This window comes from Trachurus japonicus, chromosome 7, assembly GCF_045865225.1.
Source record: "Trachurus japonicus isolate A0001 chromosome 7, Traja_1.0".
NCBI classification, from domain to species: domain Eukaryota; kingdom Metazoa; phylum Chordata; class Actinopteri; order Carangiformes; family Carangidae; genus Trachurus; species Trachurus japonicus.
The window spans coordinates 18,638,721-18,664,809 of NC_140913.1; the positions used below are offsets into that span (position 1 = coordinate 18,638,721).

A 26,089-nucleotide genomic window follows, 5' to 3' on the forward strand; every position below is an offset into this window, starting at 1 on the left:
ATAGAAACAATTTGCCTTTTGTTGCACACATCTGTGAGATTGCATTGAAATTACCTTTGATTTTTCCTCCAATTCAATTACAGTTTTTTTGTGCATGTTTTGAAAAGAAAAGTGTGTCTAATGGGGTTAAGTGGCATCTAAGAGCAGATTTTGTATAGTTGTATCTTTTCATGAAGAGCAATTAAATAAGCTTATAGTTATATGGCTCAAAGGCCACAGAATGACTGGTGAAATAAAAAAGTTATAAGTGAGTTTAATATCTCAGTGGATGGCATTGCAGCCCCATTCTCTGTGGTTTGACAGCTGATAAAAAAGCATTACTCACTCTAATGGTGCAAATGAACGTCAAGTCAGGGACATACATATTTATGAGAACATTACAAATGGCAGAGTGCTGCCAAAGAAAAACACTGATGCAGCAACTTGTCAAGTCTTCAATTGAATTTGTTCATTTTTCACTCACAGGGATAAATCAAAAGTAGGCTCATCATTATCCACTGGTGGTCTTTTTCTCTATTAACCAGCTCATAAGAGAAAACTGGCATCAAACCAGAGCACTGTTTTTATTCTCACTGTTTTCTCTGCACTTGCACATCGTCTGTCCTCATTAGAGCCACAGAGAGCTGAGTCCTGCAGGCAAGATGGGTAAGAGGAGGAGTAAGAGAGGAGGAGGAGGAGGAGGAGGAAGAAGAAGATTTGGTGGAGGAGGGGGTGATGTTGTGAAATGCAGACAGATGCTGCACGGTTAATAATGCAAGCCAGCTGTCAGCATTCACGAGGGTGAGAAATTGAAAATCAGCCACGGTAGCCTTCAAGCTAGTCAGGCACTCAGACAGAGTGGTTCAACAAACTAAAACATATTTTGGTGTTTGCCACATCAGCACATGCACAGAGTTCACATGTCATTACTCAATCAGGCACCAATCAACAAAACTGAGTTGGCTCCATTTCTTGTTAACATCCTCTTAATGCCTATACGAGTGAGTGGTTTAAATCTCCTGGTCAAACTTTCTCTGCTGGAAAGCAGTCGAGCATATTTCCCAAATGTCAAACTATTCTTAAAACTCAGTGCTGGGCTGTCTGCTTATGTAATCCGCAAATTCTCAAACTGTTTGCAGGTTGTGGACAACAGTAATCCACACAATAAGACAAAAAAGAAAAAAACCTGGCTGCACGCACTCTTTCTCCCTCCTAAATCCTCTTTTATTCTGCACAGACATGATCATGTTCCCTTATGTTATTTACAGAAGGCAACAGCAAATATACCTGCTCTTATTATTTGAACACAGGAAAGGGCACGAACCATCATCAACATCACATCACAGATCAATAATAATAATGATAATAAAAAAAAGGATAGCACATTATTGTTTTTCTTGATGTATCCTCTGTAATCCCTCATGTTGAAACTGGTTATACTTCAAATAGGTCAACCTGGAACAAGAGGGGAGTGTCACCTGTGCAGCTACATCTGCCTCCATGTGGCTTTATTGTCCGTTGTGATCGATAACATTATCCCTCCTCTGTCAAATGAGCCTTGACAGCATCTACATGTTCGTCAGAATTTAAATAATCTTTTCTTTTATCAAAATAAAATTCAAATGTAAGATGATTTTCTTAGAAGTGTGTGCATTATGTATTAAAGAATTAATGAATTTAAAAAAATGGGCAAAGGAGATTAAGCCAAAGCCTTTCAGATGTGATTTTAGCCTGAACACAGATTACAAAATAATAATGAAGTAATGCTGTGTTTAGGGAAATAATAAATATTGTGCATTTGTAGATTTCTGCGAGTTCATTAGAGGGAAGACAGATTAGACAAAAGGACAAATGTTTAAAGGGACAGGATTTCTATTTCTGACAACATACGCAAACTAAAGGATCTTTTCCTTCTGTGCTTCCTGCTGAATCAGATTAAAAATGAAATCTGAGGTGGAAAATTCATCAACAAGGGTTTAGGTTTGTTTGTATTTTGTGTTTGTGCAGAGAGGAAGAGTTTTATTTTTACTATCAGTGAGCACACAGCTCTGTGACAGGATGGTATTGTAATGACCCTGCATTAAATCCTGTTTCCCAGAAAATATCCACACACTACAGAAGAGAGGGCTGTGATTAATAGAGGCAACAGCAAGAGAAGCCGAGCCCTTTAAATCCCTTAAAGCTCGACACAAGGCTCTTCCCAAAGCAGAAGATGATTACAGACTGACACGGGCATAAAACAAATCCATTTAATTTACAGCAGCGTTCGCTTTCTCACCCATGATCCCCAGGCTGTTCTTCATTGTCGTTGTTTTGGTAGCAGTGTGAACCTGGGATATACATGATCATGATATGGGTGACAGGAAACAGATCTAACCGCACCAGGGAAGCAGTGTAGCTCAGTGAGTGAGTCAACAAGTGAAGTGAATCTCAAAACTGAAAAAAAAAAATCACAAGTTTACCAGTAGAAAAAGTAGAAATAAAATGGAACAAGACATACTTGCAGGGGGGAAATAAGTATCCAATAAGTTCTCCAATAATTAAAGGTAATGATGAACCTACTCCTATGACTGTAGGGATTATGGCAATAGGCAAATTTGCCAAAATGTTGAACTATCCCTTTAAGAGTCTTAAGTGAAAATCACAGACTCTAAGACCAGACCAGATTACAGAACAGGAAAACACTGCACAACGCAGAATGACTGGCACTAATTGTCTTATGTAACATCTGTCTGTGGTCATCTGGATAAACCCAACACTTTCATTTTTCTTTTCTTTCATCATTCTCTCTCTCTCTCTCTCTCTCTCTCCCTCCCTCCCCCTCCCACACTTTCAGCTTTCTTAGAGTTAGCCCCCAACATAATTCAGTTTGTAAAGATCAATATTTACTAATGCACTAATGTAACCTCAATAACCAGACACACAGAAGGAAGATTTAAGGGGAGGACGACAAAGGTGTAAACGATAAGATTAAGTCTTCTGTGTGGTGTGGTTTTGTATAACAGGTAAATCTGGTATCATGAACTTTAAAATCTCTTGAATTTTGTCTCTGAGTTTCTGCTCCTTGAATTTGAACTGTGCACCGTCAGGAGGCGTGCTGCACCACCATACTGAGCTCTTTCACCTGCGATGCTCATTCACAGGCTGTTTCTCAGTTCCTGCAGAGCAAGTGTCCAGCCTTGGCTGAAAGATGGGCACATGGGAGAGCACCTGGGGGCGAACCCGCACCTGAATAATAGATATGTCCTCCAGTATCAAAGACACTGACTCATTCACTCCCTCATCATGCACTGCTATCAGCATCAGCAGCCATTATATAACAACTGCAAAGGCCAGCTCTAGCTTAACTCAGGGCTCAGTCTGCTTGTCTGTCCCTGAAGCTGCTGCTCCAGCTTTTTGGGCCTGACCTTCTACTAGTGCATCGTGGGATTGAACAAACCACACACACTGGTAGGATAGAGCTAAGATTGAGGATCGGGGGGGGAGTCTAAAACCTGTTTATAAAATCCTCTTACTCATAACGGAGTCGCTGCAGTCCATTTGTGCACAAGGCGGATGTGTCTTATGCAATCGGGGCAGTCAGGTTTTGTTTTGGCTGCCACTGCGAAGGCCTGAGTACAGGAGGGCGATGAAAAGAAGTGATGCTCGGAGGGGACGACCTCCTTCCTCTATCTGTTGGTGTTCCCGCTAATGATGGGATTTGGGAAGGTGCGCCTAATTTTAGAGTCGGTCGAGATCATCAACATGTCTATCAATCGAAGAGGTGTACGCTCAATTACATTAGCAAACACACAAGTGGGCTCTCTGGCAAGTGTGCACACACACACACAGACACGAGTAAAAATAGAGAACTGATTTCCCTCAGCTCGCTGTGTGTTCACCGCCCGCTGACAAGGAACCTCCTCAGAGTGTGCTTCATTATTCACAGCCCAGAGCTGAATAAATAAAGGCACATAGTAAACACTCCTGATCTAATGATGCAACAGGACACTTGTCTCAGGGAAGCCAAAGGACATTCTGTCCAACTCTTTCCCGCTCTGCCACCCTGCCTCCTCCTCACATCTCCCCTTACAGCCCCGCATCGCCTCTCCTCTCTTTTCCCGCTCCTTCAGGGCCTAACAAACGCCGCCCTCCATCCTGCTCGTGATCCAGCCGTTTAGACGTTTCATCAGCATTTAATGCAGTGCAGCAGATTTACAGTATGTTTTCATGCGCCTTCATTTCTCTGAGGTATCGCTCAGTTACACTCCCTTCCTGTATCATATGGCACTCAGCCCATTATAATGTAACGTTTCCATATTTAGCTCACTAGCTCCTTTGTAGAAAGCCGTCCCACATTAACCACATCTTAATTCCCATAAAATATCTTCTGTATTTCATTCTGTTGTTGCAGCGTCATTTTCACAGTTCAGCCTATGTTACTGTGCTGCACTTTATTGATAATAATGTTTCTTGTTTTTAAAAATGAAGAAAATAGTGCATTTAAGAAGAATCTCCAACACTAAGGTATTGTGGACCCTGTTACTTCCACGCATGCTTTCCTCTCAGCTTCATTACAGTACTCCACTCCAAAACGCAGATGCAATTTTCTGTCTCCCCTGGAGCACAATCATTGCCGTTTGACTGGAGAGCTGTGGAGAAGACCTCTTCATCCAGGCTTGATGTGCCACTAGTGGCCACAGACACAGCCACTGAGAACAGAAAAGTGAGGGGGGAAAAAAGTAGAGTGCTCTGCAAACAAGCCACGCAGGTCGGCGTTTTAACCTGTCCACTCTGACATGATGGGCTCTTAGCAAAGATAACAAGAGTGAGTCCAGGTTGTGCACATTCTCAGTCATTTACGAGGGACAGGAAGTCCTCTTTGCCAAGAAATGGCCGCCGTGTTGACTGCTGCTGCCTCGCCTGCTGCTGCTGCTGCTGCTGCACCTCTCTGACACGCTCCCGAAATGGCTCCAGAGGAGGGAGTTATAAGAGACGCTGAGTCAAAAAAAAAGGAGCACGAGGAGAAAACACAGAAGCACAGAGGGCTGAGTGCTGAAGACGAGATGTGCTGTAGGCTAAAAGTGCTGCCGTCATTACCAAGCAGCAGCGCACACCTCCTTATCATGTTCAACAAGTCATATTTTAATTCTTATTTCTGACACAGGAAGCCAAACATTTCAAAGCACTGAGTCACTGGCTATTAGGAGTCTTTTCTTGTCTTCTCAGGGCGGGGGGGCTCATCTCATTGGCTGAGTGCAGGGGCACAGCTCTTATTGCAAAGACAGAGGATTATAGTTGTTTTCCCACATAGTTAATTAGTAGAGAATCATCTGATTCCTTTGGGAACAGCCAGCAAGCGTCAACTCCTTTATCTTTGCCCTGAGGAGCGGATTAACAGGTATTAGTGATACAGAGTGGGAAATGCCTTGTCTTATGTCGTCTCTCTGTCTCTGTCTCTCTCTCTCTGTCTGATTCCCTTTCGTTTCAGTATATCAACAAAACACAATTATATCCTTGTGTTGTCTGTATTTACCGTACATAACATTACAGATTTAATAGTTCCCATCACACAGCTTTAAATAGATATGAAATGGGTCTTTGAGTTTCACCTGACAGAGGTAATTATGCCCATTTACTACAGCAAAGCTTGTAACTACATAAGTGACAGCTTTAATTGGTGAGTGAAAACAATGTCTGCCCTGCCTCCTGATTACATCCATTGTTAATGTTCGCAGTGCATCAGTGTAGGCTGACACCTGCAGCCCTTCCTCCATGATTTAGAGTAGTGGTCTCTGCCATCATAGTGCACATGGCTGAAGCACGGCCTGTTGCTAAGCAATGGGAGAGGAAGACGTGCCAAGATTACAAACAGAGCTGCTTTTATTGAAGCATGTGCCATCCATGTGGGCTTTTTTCCCTCTGAGATATGATTGTTGAGTGACCTTGTTTTGTCCCTGGATGTCTGATCAAACACAAAAATGAAAGTGTTGCCATGGAATCCAAGAGCAGTCCAGACATAGGCTAAACAAAGATTACGTTTACATTTTCTTTTTTCTTTCCTCTTGAGATCATTCCACCATTCTGCCTGTCTCGGATCATTTTTCAGCCAGAGGGAAGTGATACTGCAAGAACAACAACTTGACCCCTTATGAGCTAAACACCTACGGTTACCTGCGTCAGACACACTACTATTGGACAGATTTATTTAGAGCTAATGCATTATTAACAGTGTCCTTCTTGCGAGCTGTCCTGGTGTTTAACTGCATGATGAACTGAGGAAAAAAAACAGAAACTCCTTTAAGTGAATGGAAACAGTTTTTTAAAGTGCAGCACACAGCTGGAGATTCATTATCATGTGTGCTGACAGACCAATTTATTGTTTTAGATCTCAGCACAACAGAAAACAAGGGAATGATCACCTGAGCTGACTGCTTCATTCAGTCGGTCAAACTTTAAAGGGAGTTTCAGCTCAGTATTTGGCCCTTCACACTGCTCCCATGGCATGTTTTTAGCCACAGCACATACCCAGCAAACATGCCTGTGTGGGCCCGACTGGGTGGGACAGTGTGGGCAGGGCAAAACCCACAGTGATCCCATCTGAGGACAACAATGCCCTTTGCCTACTGGCTTTATGTGGGCAAGGTCAGTTGTGAGCGCTACACTTTGGGGCCCAAACCTGTAGACCATGCAGGTAAAGGGACCAGCAGTGGGCCCAATTTTCTGCCTGGCGTGGCCCCACATGGGCCCCACATGGGCTCCAAATGGACGTGTTTGTATACAGGTGTTCACGGGGGGGGGGGGGGGGCACTTTGGATTGTCTAATGTCTCTTTTTGCCCTGTTTATGACTGTTTTTTGTAACAATGTTTTAAGTCCTGTTTTTAGTAGTCCATGTCTGTTTTTATGTGACTGTTTCTTGCCCTGTGAAGCAATGTAACGTAGCACGACGCCCAAGGCAAATTTCCCTAAGGGGACAATAAAGTTTACCCTGACGTGACCCTGAATGTGCTTCTCTACCAAATTTGTAAATAGACAACTATCAAGTTTGCTCTTTATGCTTAACATCCTAAAAAGGAGAGTTATCAGGCAAAAATAAATCATTTTTTGTGTGAAGCATGTGTTATTATGTCTCTAGTTGCATAAGTGTGTTGTGAAAACCAGTCAGTGTGTTGTACCATCAGCAGATCGGCCAGGTGGAGCACAGACAAAGCCTCCTGTACTGTATGTAAACATCATTTATGTTGGTGTGATCAGGCTTCAAACACAGATGTAGATTGAGGTTTCAGAGTGCTGAGTGTGTCGCAATTCGATCCTTTATCATTTGTAAAAACATGATCGGGCCGTCTCAGGTGAAGTAATGGCCCTCTGCCTGCTAAAGTGCTGGTTACAAGTGCTATGATTACTTAACAATGCTGCCACACTAAATAATTAATAGGTTGTGTTCGAGAGTTCGTTGTCTGTTTTGACTCTCCGCTATTCTCATTCATGCTGAGGAATTGTGGGAATTATGGGATAGTGGAGTCATGTACAGTAGACCTAAATTCAGTAACGTGTATGCCTGTATTTCTTTCTTTTTTTCTTGCAGAGATAGAGACATCGATCTGTACTAGAAACCCCATCTGAGTACACGGAGAAGAACAAGAGAAGGAAAGGCCGCCTCAGATTTACCACAGAGCCAAAACAGTCAACGACAGGCCGCACACAGTTGCCAGGCAACACTGTCCGTATCACAGCAGGAAGTGGAGTCGAACAGCACATTAATCACTTTCAGCTCCATCTCACAGGAGTCACAGTGCCACAATGCTCCGGTCAAACAGAGGTTTCTCTCCACAGTCAGTCACACCGGCTCGTACCTGTATTTCCCTGAATTTAACTGACAGAAACATCTTCATATATGTTTAGCTACATAATTCATGGATACGTTTCAGAGAATCAATATCATATTAGTCAATTTTTGTCCTGCTTTATCGTCAGCCCACCATATGGAGAGGTTTACATCCTGAACCCTTGTTCCTTTTTTTCTTTTGCTCAGAGAATAGATTTGGCATTGAATATTATTTAAACAAATAGCCTAATGAGAAATATCTGCGCGCTGTTCAGTCTGCTTAAAAATCTGTTTATCTCACCTGCCAAAGCACATCTTTTCATGGGAGGTCCAGCACATGTAGAGTTTCTACATTTATATGCTCAGCCATTTTTGTCTTTTTTGTCCAGAGTGTGCTAAATGGGGGAAATCAAGGTGACCTTCTAAGCACAGTAAGTCACAAAAGGTCAAAATACCCCTTAGGGCTGGCTTTCTTTACCACTGATGACCAGCAAAAAAAGACACAGATGCAATTCAAAATGATTCTAAATTTCCATGTCTCAGCAATAGCAAAAAAGCAAACAAAACAAAACACAATTGCCCCATAGCTGATCACATGGGGCCTGTTGTTCGAAAGTAGAATAAAGAAATCCAGGATAAGTGAGATAAATCCATCCTGCCCTGAGATATTTCTGTCTGATTCCTCAAAAGAGACCCGCTTCCATTCATTATATATAATGAGGTAATAATTGTCATTGTCCGACGCTGTCTCCGTTGTTGCTATAATCTTCATTTATTAAATGTTTTATGGTCGCATTCTGAGTAGGAGGCTACATTGGTGTAGCAGCTTATTGGCAATGCACAGGCTTTCACAGCTTTGCCAAAGCCAGGCTTGCTGTGGCAGATCTGTGAATTGAGGAAAACCCAAAAAAGAAAAAAAAAAATCTCAAAAAGCGGCATGTGGGTGGATTCACTGGAGTAAAAAAAAAAAAAAGAAACGACAAGGTTTTCCCCGCTCAGGCGCCACTCATAAAGAGACCTAATCAAATAGAGAAACAGAGTCTGCACAGTGCGAGAGAATAGCACACCATTGGGGAATATCATGGCTGGAAAGATGAACAGGTTGGCAGCCCCCTATGTGCCTGAAACAGTCATCCACAAAAATTACATAAATGTTAAAAATAATGTAAATACCCTATTGAGAGGTTTATGTCTCATCACCATCAAAGGCCACAACATTTAAACTTTGCAGAGGAAAATAACCAGCCTTATTAATTGGCTGCTTTTGTGTGTGTAACAGGATGTCTAAAAAAAGAGAACTGAATCATCATCATTGTATTAATCTCAGATACAGTGACAAAAAATAGCACTGGGATAATTAATCAGGCAGAATTTGCTAAATAAAAATAGTGGCACCAGTCAGGGAGTGTAGTCACTGCTCACATACTCAACTGTCAGATGGTAAGCGATGATCAACTGGAAAGAGGAGAGAGGAATGTGTGACAGCTTTGTGCGGCCACTATCAGCCAGATCTGTCTTGTTTTAACAATCAAGCAGACAAGAACATCCAGCCACCTGGGTGTTTGTCTCACCTCATCAAGCCAAAATTACACATTATGGATCCATTCAGGAAAAAACTATAATAGACAATGACACTGTGGATAATATCTGATGTTAGGAGGGAACCAGACAATCAGCATCTAGACCTGAACCATATATAGGCCTATGGCAAAACTGTTGTGTCTGTAGGAGTTGAGGGTCGTGGTATTTTGACCTATAGTAATGATGATGCCAGAGGGGGAAGGCCAAAGAGTTACCATGATCTATATGTTTTCCTCCTGGGAGCAAAAAACATACAAAACTCATGTCAATCTGACCATGAGATTTCCAGACTGAATAAAGGCCAGATATCAGACTAATGATGTTGATGATAATGATGGTATGAGGAAATTCTTAAGTCTGAAGCCATAAACCTTTAAATCAGTAACTATTACTTTCCACTTTCTCCCATTTGAACTCTCTCTCGGGTTCTTGGTGTTGCGTCTCCATAGCGCATCTTTGGCGCGGTTACTTATCGGTAAACAGCGCCTTCTGGATTTGAAGGCACGACCTCTACCGAAAAAACACGTCAACCACCACTGCAGCAGCAAGCAGCAGTGCACAAAGAAGGCAGCGGGGCCTGCGGGGAAGCTTGTCAGCTACAGACTGCTCCTTCTTAATTATCTCCATGGCTGCTAATGAGAGCCGACAGGAGCCGGACCTGCTCCAAATGCGCCAATTATTTGCAAAAGACGTACGCGACGCGCGGCGGAGCAATACGTGCCGATGAAATCAAAGAGCGCTGATTAAGACAATCGCTTGTCAGTAGTTGTCGGTTGTTAAAAGTAGGTTGCGTGTGTTGTTTGCTCTTTACGTAACCTTTTCTCTTTTTTTTTTATTTTTTCTTTGCGTAATTTTGCACCGGGCATTGGTTGCCGCGTGGACCGGGATTATTTTGGCGAGGATATCTCTAGTGCTCTCCCTCCTCCCCGCATCCGTCGTTGTGCTCAGCAGCAGACACACACACACACTCAGCCAGACGGAAGACAGCAGCATTGTAAACAGTCAGCGGAGCCGTTTTAATGAAAGCCAACATCACTGCATCGCGGTCGGAGGTAGGTGGCTCTCTCCGTTTCCGTCTCCATCTCTGGGCTCACGTTTCCATGTTGTGCTCGTTTGTTTCCCAACAGAATGGTGCAATGCAACGTTTGCACCGCGCTCCCACTAATGGACAAGGACATTTGAGAGCACTGACATAATGTAAATATTTGCAGGGTTTCACATTTTGATGTCTTTATTGCTTTGTTCTTCTTGGTGTTGTTGTGTTCATTATTCTCTCTCTCTCTCTCTCTCTCTCTCTCTCTCTCTCTCTCTCTCTTTCTCTCTCTCTCTGTGCGTTAGAGGTAAAGAAAGCGAGGGAGAGAGAGGAAGAGGGGAATGGGAAGCAGAATAAAATCAATGCATGTCTTCTAATAGGAGTGTGAATGCACATGGGTTAGCGTGAGTACCGTGTTTGTGTTTGCATGTGTTATGTATTTTACATGAAGATGCGCATTGTGCAAAGCAGCAGAGGAAAGTTTACTGTAACGTTATAGGCTACAATATATGCGTGAGGGAGATGGTGAGCAAGGATGTGATACTGCATGAGAGCTGAGAAGTAACTGAGGACAATCAAGTGCAGGGACTTCATGTTTTCATTTTAAGTCATTTAGAAGAAGCCATTCCATCTAAAAGATCTTAGGCTACTTCCTAGTGCCTTGTTCATTTTGATACTTTCTGTACAGGAATATTCAGGAGAGTGTTATTGAGAGAGGGAAAAAAAGACACTTATTATGTTTTTGAACATGGGTGTGTTTAATGCCTGTGTTGAAACTGTAAAACACTGAACAGCATGGAACGGCAGCATCATGCTAACTGTCACACCTGTATTAATAGACTTGATATATGTGGGAGTGACAGCAGGTTCATGTGTGTTGAGTTGTGGGGTGCTGAGGAAGTGCTTTTGTTTACATTGGAATCACAGATCCATCCATCCAATCTATGATATTAATAATCATAATGATCTTTTTTTTCATATCACTCCTCTTTCTGCTTTTTTTTTTTTAGCCTTCAATCGGCAATGCCTGGGAATCCTCCAGCTGCTCTTCAGTGCTGTTTTCTGAGAATGGGATCATAGTAAACCTCTCTGGGATTTAGAACAACTGCTAGGATGGTGCAGCCTGCCACCAGAACAGGTGACAGCCTGTTGGAAACATTACCTCACTGGAGCCAGCGTCCGGGATGGGCCGTCTTCCTCACCCTCTGCGTGGCTCTCCTTTGGCCTCCAGGGGCAGTGGGATCTGCGCTAAACTGCCATAAGGCGTGCATCTGTGCCTCAAACATAGTAAGTTGCTCCAAGATGAATCTGACCACCGTCCCAACCGGTATACCCCACTACACCGTCGTGCTGGACCTCAGCTATAATGAGATAACGCGGCTGCGATCAGAGTGGACCCCGGTCAAGCTCCCAAAGCTCCATAACCTCCTCCTCAGCCACAATGGTCTCCACTTCCTGTCTTCAGAGGCGTTCACAAATGTGAAGCATGTGCGCTACTTGGACCTGTCCTCCAACAACCTGCAGCAGCTGGATGAGTTCATCTTTGAGCCTTTGGTCAACATAGAGGTCCTTTTGTTGTACCATAACCAAATTTCGCAAATTGACCGCTCGGCCTTTTCTACCATGGTCAACCTTCAGAAGCTCTACCTTAGCCAGAACCAAATCTCCCGCTTCCCCGTGGAGCTGGTCAAGGAGAAGCCCCACCTGGACAAACTCAGCCTCCTGGATGTGTCCTCCAACAAGATCAAGGTATTGCCCATCGACGACCTCCAGGCTCTGCCAGCTTGGATTAAAAATGGCCTCTACTTCCACAATAACCCCCTGGTGTGTCACTGTGATCTCTACACGCTCCTAGCCCATTGGTACATTCGGAAACTCAACTCTGCTGTAGACTTCAAAGATGACTACACGTGTGTTCTGCCTGGCCCGCAAAAGACACAAGTAGGCGTTTTTGGTCTCAGTGGTGAGAGTATGAACTGCAGCACGTTCAGAGAGGCAGATCAAGAGGCCTTTCTGGAGCAAACGCTCACTGTGCGCTGTGACACCAAACACAGGGACATGTTAAAAACCTGGACGATGCCAGGCAACGTGCAGGTGACGCCCGGAAGCAACCAAACAGCCAAAGTCCTGGAAGATGGAAGTCTGCAGATTAGTCCGGTGAAGGCTGAGGACTCCGGGACCTACACTTGCTTTGCAATGAGCGAGTTCTTCAATGAGACGATCTATGTGGTGCTGAAGGTTCACAACTTCACAATGAATGCGGGCGGAGAGACCCTGAACACGGCGTACACCACCTTGGTGGGCTGCCTGGCCAGCGTGGTGCTGGTGCTCATGTACCTTTACCTGACACCGTGTCGCTGCTTCTGCTGCCCCAACAGGGGTAAGGCTCGGGGGGAGGACAGCATTCACTCATCCATGCTCAGTGTGACACCAACCCATGAGGACCCAGCACTCAAGGCTGAGCTGAACAGGCACGTGGCGTTCATAGACTCGAAGGACTTGCAGGGCCAGAATGGCAAGCTGAACCCCAATGGGGATGAGGAGGATGACGACCTTGATGCCGAAGCTGGTTCTCTTATGAAGGGGAAGAGGAAGAAGTCAGTAGCAGAGTCCATTAGCTCAGTCTTTTCAGACACACCCATGGTGGTGTGAGATGAGATGGATGCCACACAACTGGATGTATATGGTACAATGCAAGTTATGTTTGAGTCAATGTAAACTGAGACTGTGACCTGGTGAGGGAAAACGGAGGAAGGACGTTCATCTGTAGTTGTTGGCAAGTAAGAATGAGGATTTCAAAGGGAGTAAATAACAAACTGTCTTGTTGTCGACAAGGACAATAAGCAGGACATTTCCAGCATTTTAATCTGTAGCACTTAATATTCATACTGTGAAGGAATGGCAGTGTGCATGGACAGTAGAAACTACTGAGGTCTTATGAGAATAAAAGGAAGATATGTTGTTGATATCAGCACTCAGGAAGTGATTCATTAAATTGCTAAAGTGTGGGAAATGCATATGCTACAAGTGAAATTAGATTTTTAAAAAACAAAATAATAGTTCACATGTAGTATATATTGAAACCATGGCAGGCTCATAATTATATTTATTACGAGGAGTAGAATAGATTGCATCTGACATCATCATTAGAGCTTAGCTACATGTACCCGTTCTGTATCAACACAGGGACAGAGACTTAGATAAACAGTCAACAGGCCATGATAACATGCCATTTACCTAGAGAAACAGCATGTCATAAACCCACATTATATGAGACTGATCAGTGTGAGCGAGGAAATGTGCATTGATCCAATATTTGATCACTTATATTTAGAAAGTGGTGACTGAAACATTATATTAAGGGGCCATTGCAGGTCACTTTCATTCTAATTCATAGTTACGCTCGGATATAATCCATTAGACTGATCACTGGTCTCATAGTTATATGTATAGTGAAGTAGGAGGGAGCTCCTTTTTTCCCTTGATATGTTAAGGCATCATTGTCCACACGTGCATGCTGCAAAATTGTTAATGGGCTTGAGGCGGATCATTGTTTATGAAGGAATTGTTGTGTATCAAAATAATTTCCTCTTACTGCGGATCTGCAGTATAACAAAGGATAAACTTGTGAAGCCTTGCATGATTTAAAACATGGAACGCCTCCAGCAGATACACATTAGGTGCAGGGAAGTATTTTGTCTCGATTGCTTATTAACATGTCTCAATCCTGTATACAGACAGGTACCATGGTCCTTACAAGGACAAACAGGCCTCTGGCTGTTGTCCACTGAGGTGCCACTTACTGTACTGAGAGTCCTCGTGGACAAGTTATAGCATTTGTTTCTCTCCATCACACTAGCAGGAAGTGAAACACCAAGCTCTGCTAAAACTTAATTTCACTCTTCCCTGTATGTAAAGTGTGCACCTTACACGAAAGGCTGATATATTTTAATGTACATTGCTAAAAAAAAAACAAAACACATGACATGAACCTTTATTACATCAGTAACTGTCATAGATTTAGGTGTTATTTTAGCATTTTTGCTGCGATGAACAATTCCCAGAGTCACGCTGATTCAAAACGGAGCTGTTTTGCCCTGTGGTCGGTAGTAAATGCTGAATGTTGTATCAGCTGGTAAACATTAGAGCCTACCACATAACAAAACCAACGGGGTTCTTCCTGTAGAGGAAGCTAATGAACAAAATTGATGATGCTGTACATTATCTGACAGTAGAGCTGAATTTACGGTTTCTAGCTGCTGACAGGAAACCTCCGGTCATATCCCTCAGGAGGACCCCTTTGTCACAACAACTGTCATTGAATCTATTAAATTGGATTGAATTGAATTTACCAGACACAGCATTGTGGCTGTGCATATTTCATTAAAACCATTTAAAACAGGGGACTGAACCAGAGGCAGCAATTTCATGCTGTTCGTGACATACTGCGAGGTCAGGCCTGTGTGAATGCAAATGGCATCTTTTGATGGGATGGAGCTTCCCTCCTGTTTTCCATGTCTTTATCTCTCTGAGCACTAGAGGATATGTGTGTTATCATGAGTCACAGCAGCACAAAGCCATTCTCTCTGGCTCCATGTACACTGACCGCCTCAATTCAGCCCAGATGTGTTTGCTTTGTTTGTGTACCTCTGTCATTATGAGGCTGCCCTTACTTAAGTTCAAAAGCAATCATTCAACCAGGCAATGAATCTGATGCCCTTTAAGTAATCTGTAATTTGTTTGTGAGCGAAACCCCTGGAGCTTTGCTGAACATTTCTCTCTCACTTATTCATACGGCTGGACAGTAGAGTTTGACATTAGAATTTGGCTTTTTCAATTTAAAAGGTCTCACAGCATGGATGAGAGGATGAAGCGATAGTTTGTATGTTTATGTAAATCACATACGTGTTAATTTGACTGTCAAATGTTGAGATCCACACATTTCTGGGAGCAATCAATTTTTACGCGAAATTGGTGGAATATTCACAGTTGCTGTGTGCAGCGCAGCATCTCCTGTGTGGGTGAGAAAAGGAAGTCACACTTACCAGAGAGGTGCTGTGTGAATCATTCCACTCTAACACATAGGAATACCAGGTGGAGAAATATAGAGCAGCAAAAATACCGCAAGACACACTTAAAAGAAGCCCCATTTATAACTACTGCAGACTGGCTGCAGTTGCTGAGGACATGGCCACACTGTAAGAGATCCAGGTTTCATTTTTTTTTGCTCTCCAGACTGAAACATGTGTGTTGTTTCCTGCTTGTGCACTGTGGGATCAATCTAAAAAACCCTCGGATTTCGAAGCCAGACAGGCGAGTGAATGTAAGTCACAGAATCAGAAAAGGCTAAACTAAAACCCTACACAGATATTACAGCTGTTGAATAGCGCACATTGAAGTGCCAGACCATGGAGGAACAGCATGTGTTTGCCCTACAGTCAACTCAAGAGTCAAACCGGTTAAATCTGCCGTGGCTAATGGTTGATCCTCTGTGTGTTGTCACTCACATTACAAGTTGCATTAATGTACAGAGAAAAACTGTGTGCTATTGGTAATGAAGGTCCTGACATAAAGGAGAAGAGTGGCTTGGTTCCCTCCAAAGCAAATCTGCCTTCCTATATATATCTATATATACAGTATATATATATGTATTAAGATTCTCTTTTCTGTGTTCAGTATTGATTAGCTGTGTACTGCTATGTTCTACCAGTGTACTGACTGTATTCTTGTATAATCTGATGTTGTTGATCATTTTGCATTTTGTCTGCCACTGTGCTACTGTTAGCTGTTTCAACATTCAAGTCTTGACATTAATGTTTATTTTTTAAGCGGGATGGGGTTTAGTTTTTTATTGAAAGAGGATTATTTTACACTTGACACTGCTGAAGAATTTGGTTGAACTGAAAATATGTTTGAACATGTACCGTATCAAGAACTGCATAGTAAGGATTCCGGTTTTAAAATCATTGGACATGATACATCCGGGTGGGCAGTGAGTATGTAGCTGCTAATTATTTTCAGTGCTTGACTTCGCTCATAAAGCCATAAGGATTTCAAGGAGAAAGCACAGTGCTTTGCGAGGATGTTGTAGGTTTTGTAGGTGGAGAAGTGAGTTCTCCAACAGATATTTTATGACAATTCTGTAAGAAAAGTCAAAGAAATAAATATTTAATAAGCCAAGAATGTAACAAACAATGAAAATTGACATTTGTCCATCTACAGCATTTAAATCCTAAAACACAATGGATGTTGAACGGATTTGCCGAGGGTAAATACAAATCTTCTCAGGACTATTTTAAGTAACATATTGTGAAGAATTTTAGAGGTTTTCACATTTTGCAGCAACAATAAGACAAAAAAGCTTTGATTAAGGATATCTGTGCAGTTTACCCGCCCTTTGCGATTGGCAGTAATGGCACTGTAACTGTTCCCTTAATGATAGAATTACAGATTAGAAAAGGGAGTGGTCCCTCACTGCCCAAACACACTTCTATCTCCACTTATCTAAGTAGCAGTTACCGGAACATCGTTGAGATGGTGGAGCTAAAAGCTCACTGCTGCTACCACGTGCTAATAGAAGTGTCTACAGGACAAATATGGAGCTTTTAACAGCATTAAAAGCAATGGGTTTATTGACCACTGCTTCAAAGATGAGCTGGTTAGTCGCTGCCATAAAATCTTGAAAGGTCTCGCAGCTTAGTGGAATGGCTTTGCATGGTACGCTTAAGAGCTTTTCTGACTGCAGAGTAGATATGACCCAGTAGGCATTGAAGATCAAGAATACTGATGTATCATTTGACTTAATAAAAGATTAACATTTACACTTTTGCTGCCTCCGTTTTTAATGCCGTCGTCTTCTACTTCTGTCAGATTTTCCTGGTGTTCCTGTAGCTATTTACCTCCAGATTTTTTATGGCTAGTATCTGAAAGGTTAGCAATTTGACAGTTCGAATTACTATGGTTGATGTTAAGAACTGTGATCACAATTAGTGTAGTAGTCACCATTTTGGGATCCCCAGATAGAACCAAATTACCAAAATACAAAACCCATATACAATGTCCCTGCAAGATACACATATAAGATACCTCACTTCATTTTATCACCTGTCACATCAGCAGAAAACTCCATATGTTTCCATACAGTGTGTGCTTATGTAACTTGGTGGAAATGACTTAAGGTTCAGTTTGCTTCTCCTTGTGAGCAGCAACATTAATGACTCAGCACCATCTAGTGGTCAAATACTGGCCATTGCTTCAATAAATAAGAATATTGAGAAATTTCAAGGTGTTTCTTGACATGTCCATATGAAACTACTTTTGATGTTGCAGTCTGAGCTTTAAACAATGACTTACTTAAAATTAGTCATCAAATAATTGAAAAAAAATATCAGGTGAAGTAGTTGTAACCCTTAGTCTACATGATGAGTGACAATGAGTCAATGTGACAATGATAATCAATGCAACTAATTGAAGTATTCAGGAGTTTGTAGAACTCCTTTCACTTTATTAAAAATCTTACATCTAAGGTCAAAACAAATATTTTAAACCTGCCACTTCATTAATTGACTTGATTTAGTTTGAGTTTAGTTTTACCATTGCAGTAGAAGAAATGGGTCAACCAAACTATAGTTGTGCTATCTTTACTGATCCATCAGTACAAACCCACGATAAATAATGAGACGCATTGGATGTAAAGATTCAAGGATTTTAATTTGTTTTGCCATGAAGTGACATTTTATTTTAGCAGCACGAGTAGTTTGAGGTATTTTCATTCTCTTACACAGGTAATAAACTGGGACATTTAGATGTATAAAAGTAGACATTTTTCAAAAATAAACATACAGTGATATGCAGACAAATGCTTATTCCTGATTTCTGTGCATAAAAATGTGAAGACATAAATAAATGTGAACACACACACCACATATTCAGACATTCACACATGTTTTTCAGGCTCACAGGGCTAGATCACAGTCATCGAAACAATAAAAAAATGAAAAAAACACTGACATTTTGCAGCCTGTTGCATGCAGAGCTAGTGAGTCTACTCACTCTTCAGGAGTTGGATCTTTTCTCCAGACACGCTCCTATATTCTCTCCCTTCCAGGTGAGGAGGCTGGAGCGAGATGGAGAGGACAAGCGCTTACATTTGGAGGTTCTGGACACTGAGGAGCTGAGGGGCGGCGACCCCTTGCTGCTTTTGCGCTTTTGGCCGCGACCCTTCTGATTATAACCCACCTCCTGCTGGGTTCCTGGGGCCCACCCTCTGCCGCGGGGGGAGCTGTGGGTTATTGCAGGTAAGGGTGAACGCTTCTCTAAACTGGACAAGTGTCTGTCTGAGGGCTGTAGTGGCAGAGGGGGACATGGCTTCTTTCCACGTGACAAGGGAAGAGTGGTTGGTCCTTGAGAGGAGGGGATGTGCGGTTGGCCCTTCTTGTGGAGGGGGGGATCCCTGATGTGTCTGGAAGATTTGCCCTCGCTGCTGTTCGGCTGCCTGGTGGCTCTCTGTGCTGCACTTGTATCTTGCATAAGTGCGACCTCCTTCGGCTGAGCTTTGCTTTGTCGTCCGGCAGCGGGGTTGCCCCATCGGCCAGGCCTAAGGTTCGCAGACGAGGTGGAAGAAGGCGGTCTCGTAATCTGAGAGTTGTGTTGATTGCTTTTGGTTTCCAGTTGTCCCAGTGAGGTAGACTCAAGGCTGAGCGAGCCAGCGGACTGGGAGGGTCTAGCCACAGTCCTGACAGTTTGACAAGACCTGATACCTGATGACACCTGAGGCATTTTCCTGTAAATTAATGGAAAGACGTGAAGCTGATTAGGCTCCTGTATTTCATTAAAAAAAAAGAATAACTGTTCCTCCTGCAGTCTTATTTCATTATGACAGTGACTGAAACCCTTTATTGTTAGCCTGCATCTGAGTACAACTGTTTGCTTTCTCCTTTAAATACACTTTACATACAAAACACACAGATTTCAAAATTTTCTTGTGTCTGTCTGATCAAGTGAAACTTGGTAATGGCATCAGATCAAGTCTGGCCATTCCTCATCATGGCACGTTTAATTGATTAGTCAAAGCAATGCAAATCAGGATATTTCCATATTTCAAGTAAAGACATTAAAAGTGGTTAAACACAGCTGATGATTCTGCTGCCAGTTTGCCAGGATGTCTCCCAGCTCATTGAGCAACTCTCATCTTCACCTTGCTGAATACAAATATGGGCCATTTTTGCTCATTAAAGGGATAGTTCAACATTTTGGCAAATTGGCCCATTGCCATAATCCCTATAGTCATAGCAGTAGGTCTGTTACCTTTAATTGTTGGTGCAAGCTATTTTTAGAACGGTGGAGCAGAGCCGCAAGCTGTTCAGAGCTACGCTACAGAGGCTAATGGGATTTCTTGGTTTCCCTCATCAAACTCAAAAAATACACAATCCAACAACTCCAAAACGCTCTGGTGGACAAGGTGTGACCTGCAAATTCACCACGCTATGAGATAATAACACAACGTTACGAGACAGAGTTGTTTTAGAGGCAAATTCATGCAAAACCGCTGATGTGCGTTCCTGTCAGGGGCAGTTTTTTGGCAAGCAGTCTCTGCATTTGCCTTGAAAACAACTCCGTCTCGTAATGTTCCGTTATTATCTCATAGCGTGGTGAATGTGCAGGTCACAACTTGTCCACCAGAGTGTTTTGGAGTTGTTGGATTGTGTATTTGATGAGTTTGATGAGAGAAACCAAGAAATCCCATTAGGCTCTGTAGCGTAGCGCTGAGCAGCTCACTTCTCTGCTTCACCATTCTAAAAACAGCTTGTACCGACAAATAAAGGTAACAAACTTACTCCTAAAACTGTAGGGGTTATGGCAAAAGGCCAATTTGCCAAAATGTTGAAGTATCCCTTTAAGGAGTGACAATACTCACTTCCACAAGTGTGTGCTGACATGGTGTTCCAACATGGCACTGAGGGCAAATTGTAGGTGATGCAAACGGCGGTCAAAAGTGAAGATGCTGCAACCCATCGTACGGCATCCGAAAGTGCATAGCTAGGGAACAAAACAGTAAGAGCTGTAGTGAGTACAGACACACCACAGCGTGTTTAACAGTGAGACAAAAACTGGATTCATACATCACAACTGCTTAGCCCAAAAACTGATTTAACAATGACACAAATGTATTTCTAAACACCTCTGAACTGGATTTATGACACAGTCGACTAGTTGCTGCTGTGGCTCTGTTTCACTCTCCACTCACCCCGAGAGGTTTGGGGTGCCAGGGTGAAGCAGGCAGGTGTGTGGCTTCCTCCTGGTCATCATCTTCACTTTCCTCACTTGACAGCAGGCTCTGGTTGAAGGGATATGGAGGCTGTACTTCCACTTCTACTGTGCTGTCACCTTCCTTCTCTTGTGGATCCCTGGACCTGCAAGAAGACAATTTTTGGTTGTTTGGCAAAAGGTATTTAAGACAATAAAATAAACTTTGCTGACATAAAATGTTGTTTTCCATACCTGAGAATGTGGCAGTTGTTGTTGAAGTTGAATTTATTGCCCTTAGTTGTTATTTTCTCTTCAACTGTTTCCACATTTTGCTCTTTGTCTTTTAATTTGACTAGCAGCTGCTCCTCATCACGACCTGCTCTCTGCTCCACAGCGAGCTGATCAGAGGTCTTAGCTCTTCCCAGTGTTTTCTGCTGCTGGTGGATGGATTCACTCTATGAAGAAAAAAGAACAATATCCCAGATTTTCCATGTGCATCAAATAACAAATGCACACAAAACACAAATGTCTCTGTTCATAAAGAGCAAAAGGATAGTGGTGACAGTAATGGGTAAAGGGAGTAGGCATTAAGAGCTTACATTGTATATAAGCTCCCTGCTGACAAGCTTCTTCCTTTCTGGATCCACAACTTTGCAGTGTTTGTTCAGGTCACATTCTTTCTCTATGGGGGGAAAGAAAACACAGTAGTCGGTGAGTAACAGCAGGAGATAGTCTGTCAACATGACCCATGCTGGTGGAGAGGTTATAGACCAACATTTGTCATTTTTCTTCTGCATATGATATAATTATACTAGAATTTAAATACTGCCGTACAACATACTACACCCACGCTCATACACATTAACAGCTGTATAAACAGTAGACTTACTTTCTATGTTTTTATGAATCTGGCTGTAGGTTCTTGTTCCCCGCAAAGGACTTTGAGACTCAGTGGACTGTCCAGCTGTGGCCTTCTGCACAGAGGGTTTCTCTGTTGGGGGAGTGGAGGAGGAACAGGGGCCAGGGGGCAGGGGTCCTGAGTGCCATGGAGGAACCCTGGGGCGAGGCGTAGGTGAGGAGTGGTGTGGGTGGGGAGGGATCTCCTGAGGGGGCTTCTCCACTGACTGTAAACTGGAGAGATGATTGGAGAAACACACTTTAAAATAGACTCATGAGATGAATGCAATTTAGACACAGTAATTGGCAAAGGTCTTAGATACAATCCTGTGTGTACAGCTCAGTCAGTGGCATATTAAACTTGTCTATAAAGATGGCCACATTGCAAAGAATTGTGGGATTTTGTACTAATTATACAACCAAATCTGTGATGTTTTGACAAAGCAACAAATAAAAAAAAAAGGATGCCAAGGTGACCATGTTGTGAAGTGAACAATCTTGAACAGTACCTCGCTGCTTCCCTCTGGGCCTTACTAGGCTTTCGCGGTTGGACAGGCAGCGCTGCAGACAACCGGGCGTCCTCCTCCTGATGTCTGCCCTCCTTCTGCCTCTCTCTGGAAGAGGACAGATTCGAAGGAGGCTTGCCGGGCCGAGGTCGCTGCTGAGGTCGCTGCTGGGGCGCCAACGTAGATGACTGGCCACACATCTTTGTGAGTGGCCCGTGACGCCTCGCACAGTGCTTCTCGAAGGCTTCAGGCTTCACCACCTGGCCACAGTGGCTGCACACCACCAGATAGAAATCATCATGTGCAGGGCAGTGGCCATATGTGTGCATGTCTGGAGAGGGAACACACGACGACAGAGTTTTAAATGCAATATTTGTATGACTGATTATCAATGTAAAATGATGCTTTAACTGAGCCCTCACCTTCTTTACTGAGGGTCATGGTCTCAAATCGGCTCCCCCCACACACACTGCTGTCCTCAACATTTGATTGAGCTGCAGGCCAAGTGAAAACAGTCAGCATGAGATGATTGAATAACACACTCTTGTAGCCTCTGTGCATTGCTCACTGAAATAAAACAGGAACACATCAGGTTCTGTCCCAGTGTCCCGACTGGTTTTACAACATGATTTAAAAAAAAAAAAAAAATTTAAGTCAGTGCTTCTTTAAACTTTTGCTGCAGCTTCCTTTATTTCTGCTCCAACCTTTACCAGTATTTGCCGCTCAGGTTTGCTGATCGCGAGCTGCACAAATCCTTCTTAAGCACTGTGTTTTCAGTGTGACAGACAGTCGCTGACGGGCTATACAAGGCTAACGGTGAATTTACCTGCACACAGGTGAAGCCGTTCGCCCCGTGTTCACCAGCCAGTGTGTCACCGCCGCAAAACCACACGTCTAAGGAACAATAACTTAAATTTGTTTAGTTTGTTTTGCCAGCGATGCGTGTTCGCAAACGCACCCTGCGCTAGGACCCAGTGGGTCTTTTGTTTGGGTTGCGCTTTATACCGCTGTGTGTGTATGTGTGAGTGAAACAACAAATAAATCACAGGACATTGACACCATGACACGATGGACACCACACCTGGGCCAGGGAGTGCGACTCACCGTCAGATGGTAAAATATTCACCCTATCTGCCCAACAACTCCAGTTTAATCCGACAAAATCGTCGAGATTAGGAATTCGCCGATTCAAAGCGGCCATTGCTGCTCGTGCGCGCTCACGAGGTGACACAGTCAGTTCGCGCGCATCACACCCGCGTCACAAAGCTCACGGCCGCGCGCAGAGCCGAGACCGTGAAGTGGAGTGGAGTGGGCCCCGTACTCTGTGATCACGGCATTTGAATGTGGTGTTTACAAAATAAGGGCACATCAAGAGTCAACCTGTGCCTCTGTTGGCAACCGACCAAGTTGGCACTTCAACCTGTTCCTCATTTCCCCTGTTTAGGCTCTAATAAACTGGGCCAGACGCCATTCATTCACGGCTATTGTTGGAGTGGGCAGTAATGGTGGGCAGTGCCACACTAGAGCCCTTCATCAAAATTCAAAATGGTACAAAAACTGTAGGTAAAACCACTTACTGTCTGAGCACTAATCCATCCATCAAAAATCAACATCTGTGTTGCCAGGTTGTGGAAAATCCAGCTTGACACTGGTCTTTTTAAGGCTGGTGTCATTAATGGATTATCTTCCAAAATAAACTTCTTAACATCTGTTACTAACAACATGGTGAATTGTTGACTTTTACAGGCAAAGGCTGACCTTTGCTCTTTGTTTATTACAAATTGAAAAACTCATTACCATTTATTACTGGCTAACAATTTACTATAGGTGCTTTACACATTCATTATTAGAAAGTTGTAATCTATATAAATTACTACCTCATATTTCTGCAGAATTGATGGGTCGGAAGGGTCACCCTAATGCAGGGGTTCTCAACTAGTCTCACTCTGGGACCCACATTTTCCCATGGTCATTAAGTTGCGACCCACTTTTATAGAATTCAAACCAAGAATTATTTTTTAAAAGCCTTTAAAAACTCATTTTGCTCTTTATTGAGCAAAGTGCATTTCAGGGCACATGAATGAAACTGAGGAGGACCATGATAACTGCATGTACGGAAGTGAATAAAAAAATATCAAACTGCACAAAATGGAGACCAACAAAATGATATATTTGACTTCTAATGCATCTCTGCATTCAGAGCATATTCACAAAAGTGAATAAATATCAAATTGCACAAAATAAAGACCCACAAAACAAAACAAGGTATTTCCACTGCATTCAGGCCACATTAATAAGAAACTGATATCTTTGCATTCAAAGCAAATGGAGCAAATAATAAGAAACTGAGGAGGACCATTACAACTGCATGTGTTCAGGTGTCTAGTGTGCCTTTCAAAATAAGTTATTTTTCAAAATTATAGACATGTCCAACATCAGATGTGCATTAAATATTATTTACTTTTTTGACCAGCTGTCCGCGACCCATCCAGAACGGGTCCGCGACCCACTTTTGGGTCCCGACCCACCAGTTGAGAACCACTGCCCTAATGCATTTAAGGCGTACATATAGCCTATACGGTAGGTGCCATGCTGAAGGAGAAATTTTCACCATCTGGCAACCTAAAAGTTGATGATAATGTCTCTTTCATAGTGGATGAAGTTAATCACAGATTATGAACCATTTAAAATGGTGTCTCATCAGAAAGTGGTAAGAAATTGTCTTGTTATTATACAAATTAAACAGCAATGATCTTCAGCAAACAGTAGAAGCAGAAAATCGGTGTCAAATCTAGACTCAGAGGCCATAAATGTGATTCTTGAGATGTCAGGTGCTGTTACACCTGTATCAGTAGCTGGTGGATATTTAATGGTTCATACAACATTTTCAAGGTAGGTTATGTTAGGGATAACAAGGTTACACCCAGTAGGCGTATACTTACACAATCTTATGTATAGGGCTGTAACTGCAAATAACTTCATTTGATTAATGTGGCTGTTACACTATTGATTGGTCAACAAGAGGGCAGAGTAGCAACAAGGCCACCTAGTGATTGTCAAACTGTATTGCATGTTACCTGGCTTTGTTAGCTGGATGCCCTACAAACAATAGGTCACATTAGTTCTTCAGGGTATGAAACGTCTAATCACAAAATTATGTTATGTTCATGGGCTCTGAGTGACAGTATCAGGTATCTGTATAGATAAAAAACAGAGACATTCATCTTTTTTTCCTTTTAATGATGCACAGCATATAATTTCCACACAGTATCTTCCTGGGTACTGATAGTGATTCCAGTTCCATCTGTGACATTTTATTAACACAATGATGAATCAAGCTAGAACTGTAAAAGCAAGGCTTTATAAAAGAGGGAAATCAAAATGACGACAGTAATAAAGAAAACAGCTCGTCTTCCCTTACAAAAAGTGGAGGTAGAAGCCATAACAGCAACATATAAAAAAAGCATTTAATTAGTATCAGGTTAGAGATCAGTCTTTTTTTTTAATCAAAGGCTACAAACTAATAAGGGTATCCAATTCACCACAATGGTATTTAGATACTGTGGGACCTTGGATTATTGTGTTAAACAGTATAATTTTGCAGGACAAACAGCAGAACAGAAACATATCCTTTGAGGAAAAATTTCCAGAAAAATCCTATCTAGCAAATGAAAAAGCTAAAAAAAAAAAAAAAAGAGCCAACGTAATGTAAATGAATAATGCAGCACTCAGCATAATATTCAACTTTAAGGCTCATCTTACTATTTTAGCCTGACAGCATAGTGAAATGACAAATTGTAACACAACATAAAAAATGATTCAACAAAATTGCTTTTAATCTTTATAAATAATCTCAAAGTGGCAACTGAATTTTGACACCGATTGTATGTTGCATGTTTTAGGATTAGACTGAAGTGTAATTTGGTCTCCAGGTAAGACACAATGATGATAATAATACACCAAGTATTTCATACTTATTAAGTGTTTGGTCAGTACTACACTTGATAGCCCTGAGTTTTTGATGGCAAAAGTACAGAGGT

The 26,089-nt window shown here is 42.5% G+C and overlaps 2 protein-coding genes across 3 annotated transcripts; one reads left to right on the plus strand and one right to left on the minus strand.

Moving 5' to 3' along the window:
• Positions 1 to 9,903: 9,903 nt before the first annotated feature.
• Positions 9,904 to 15,541, plus strand: amigo1 (adhesion molecule with Ig-like domain 1). The gene is made up of 2 exons (XM_085781810.1): positions 9,904 to 10,417; positions 11,409 to 15,541. The coding sequence occupies exon 2, from the start codon at positions 11,512 to 11,514 to the stop codon at positions 13,048 to 13,050; it is 1,539 nt and encodes a 512-aa protein (XP_085637936.1). The 5' UTR covers positions 9,904 to 10,417; positions 11,409 to 11,511; the 3' UTR covers positions 13,051 to 15,541.
• A 2,548-nt stretch (positions 15,542 to 18,089) lies between these two features.
• On the minus strand, positions 18,090 to 23,347 carry atxn7l2b (ataxin 7-like 2b). Of its 2 annotated transcripts, none has more exons than XM_085781811.1 (9): positions 23,154 to 23,347; positions 22,472 to 22,543; positions 22,053 to 22,380; positions 21,536 to 21,777; positions 21,246 to 21,328; positions 20,899 to 21,101; positions 20,645 to 20,810; positions 20,315 to 20,436; positions 18,090 to 19,180 (listed from the first exon to the last, which is right to left on the minus strand). In XM_085781811.1, exons 1-9 carry the CDS (start codon positions 23,248 to 23,250, stop codon positions 18,454 to 18,456), a joined length of 2,040 nt encoding a protein of 679 aa, XP_085637937.1. In that variant the 5' UTR covers positions 23,251 to 23,347; the 3' UTR covers positions 18,090 to 18,453. The 2 variants fall into 2 exon arrangements, with proteins under 2 accessions (XP_085637937.1, XP_085637939.1); XM_085781813.1 differs by lacking the exon at positions 23,154 to 23,347 and adding an exon at positions 22,876 to 23,003.
• Between the last annotated feature and the right edge of the window lie 2,742 nt (positions 23,348 to 26,089).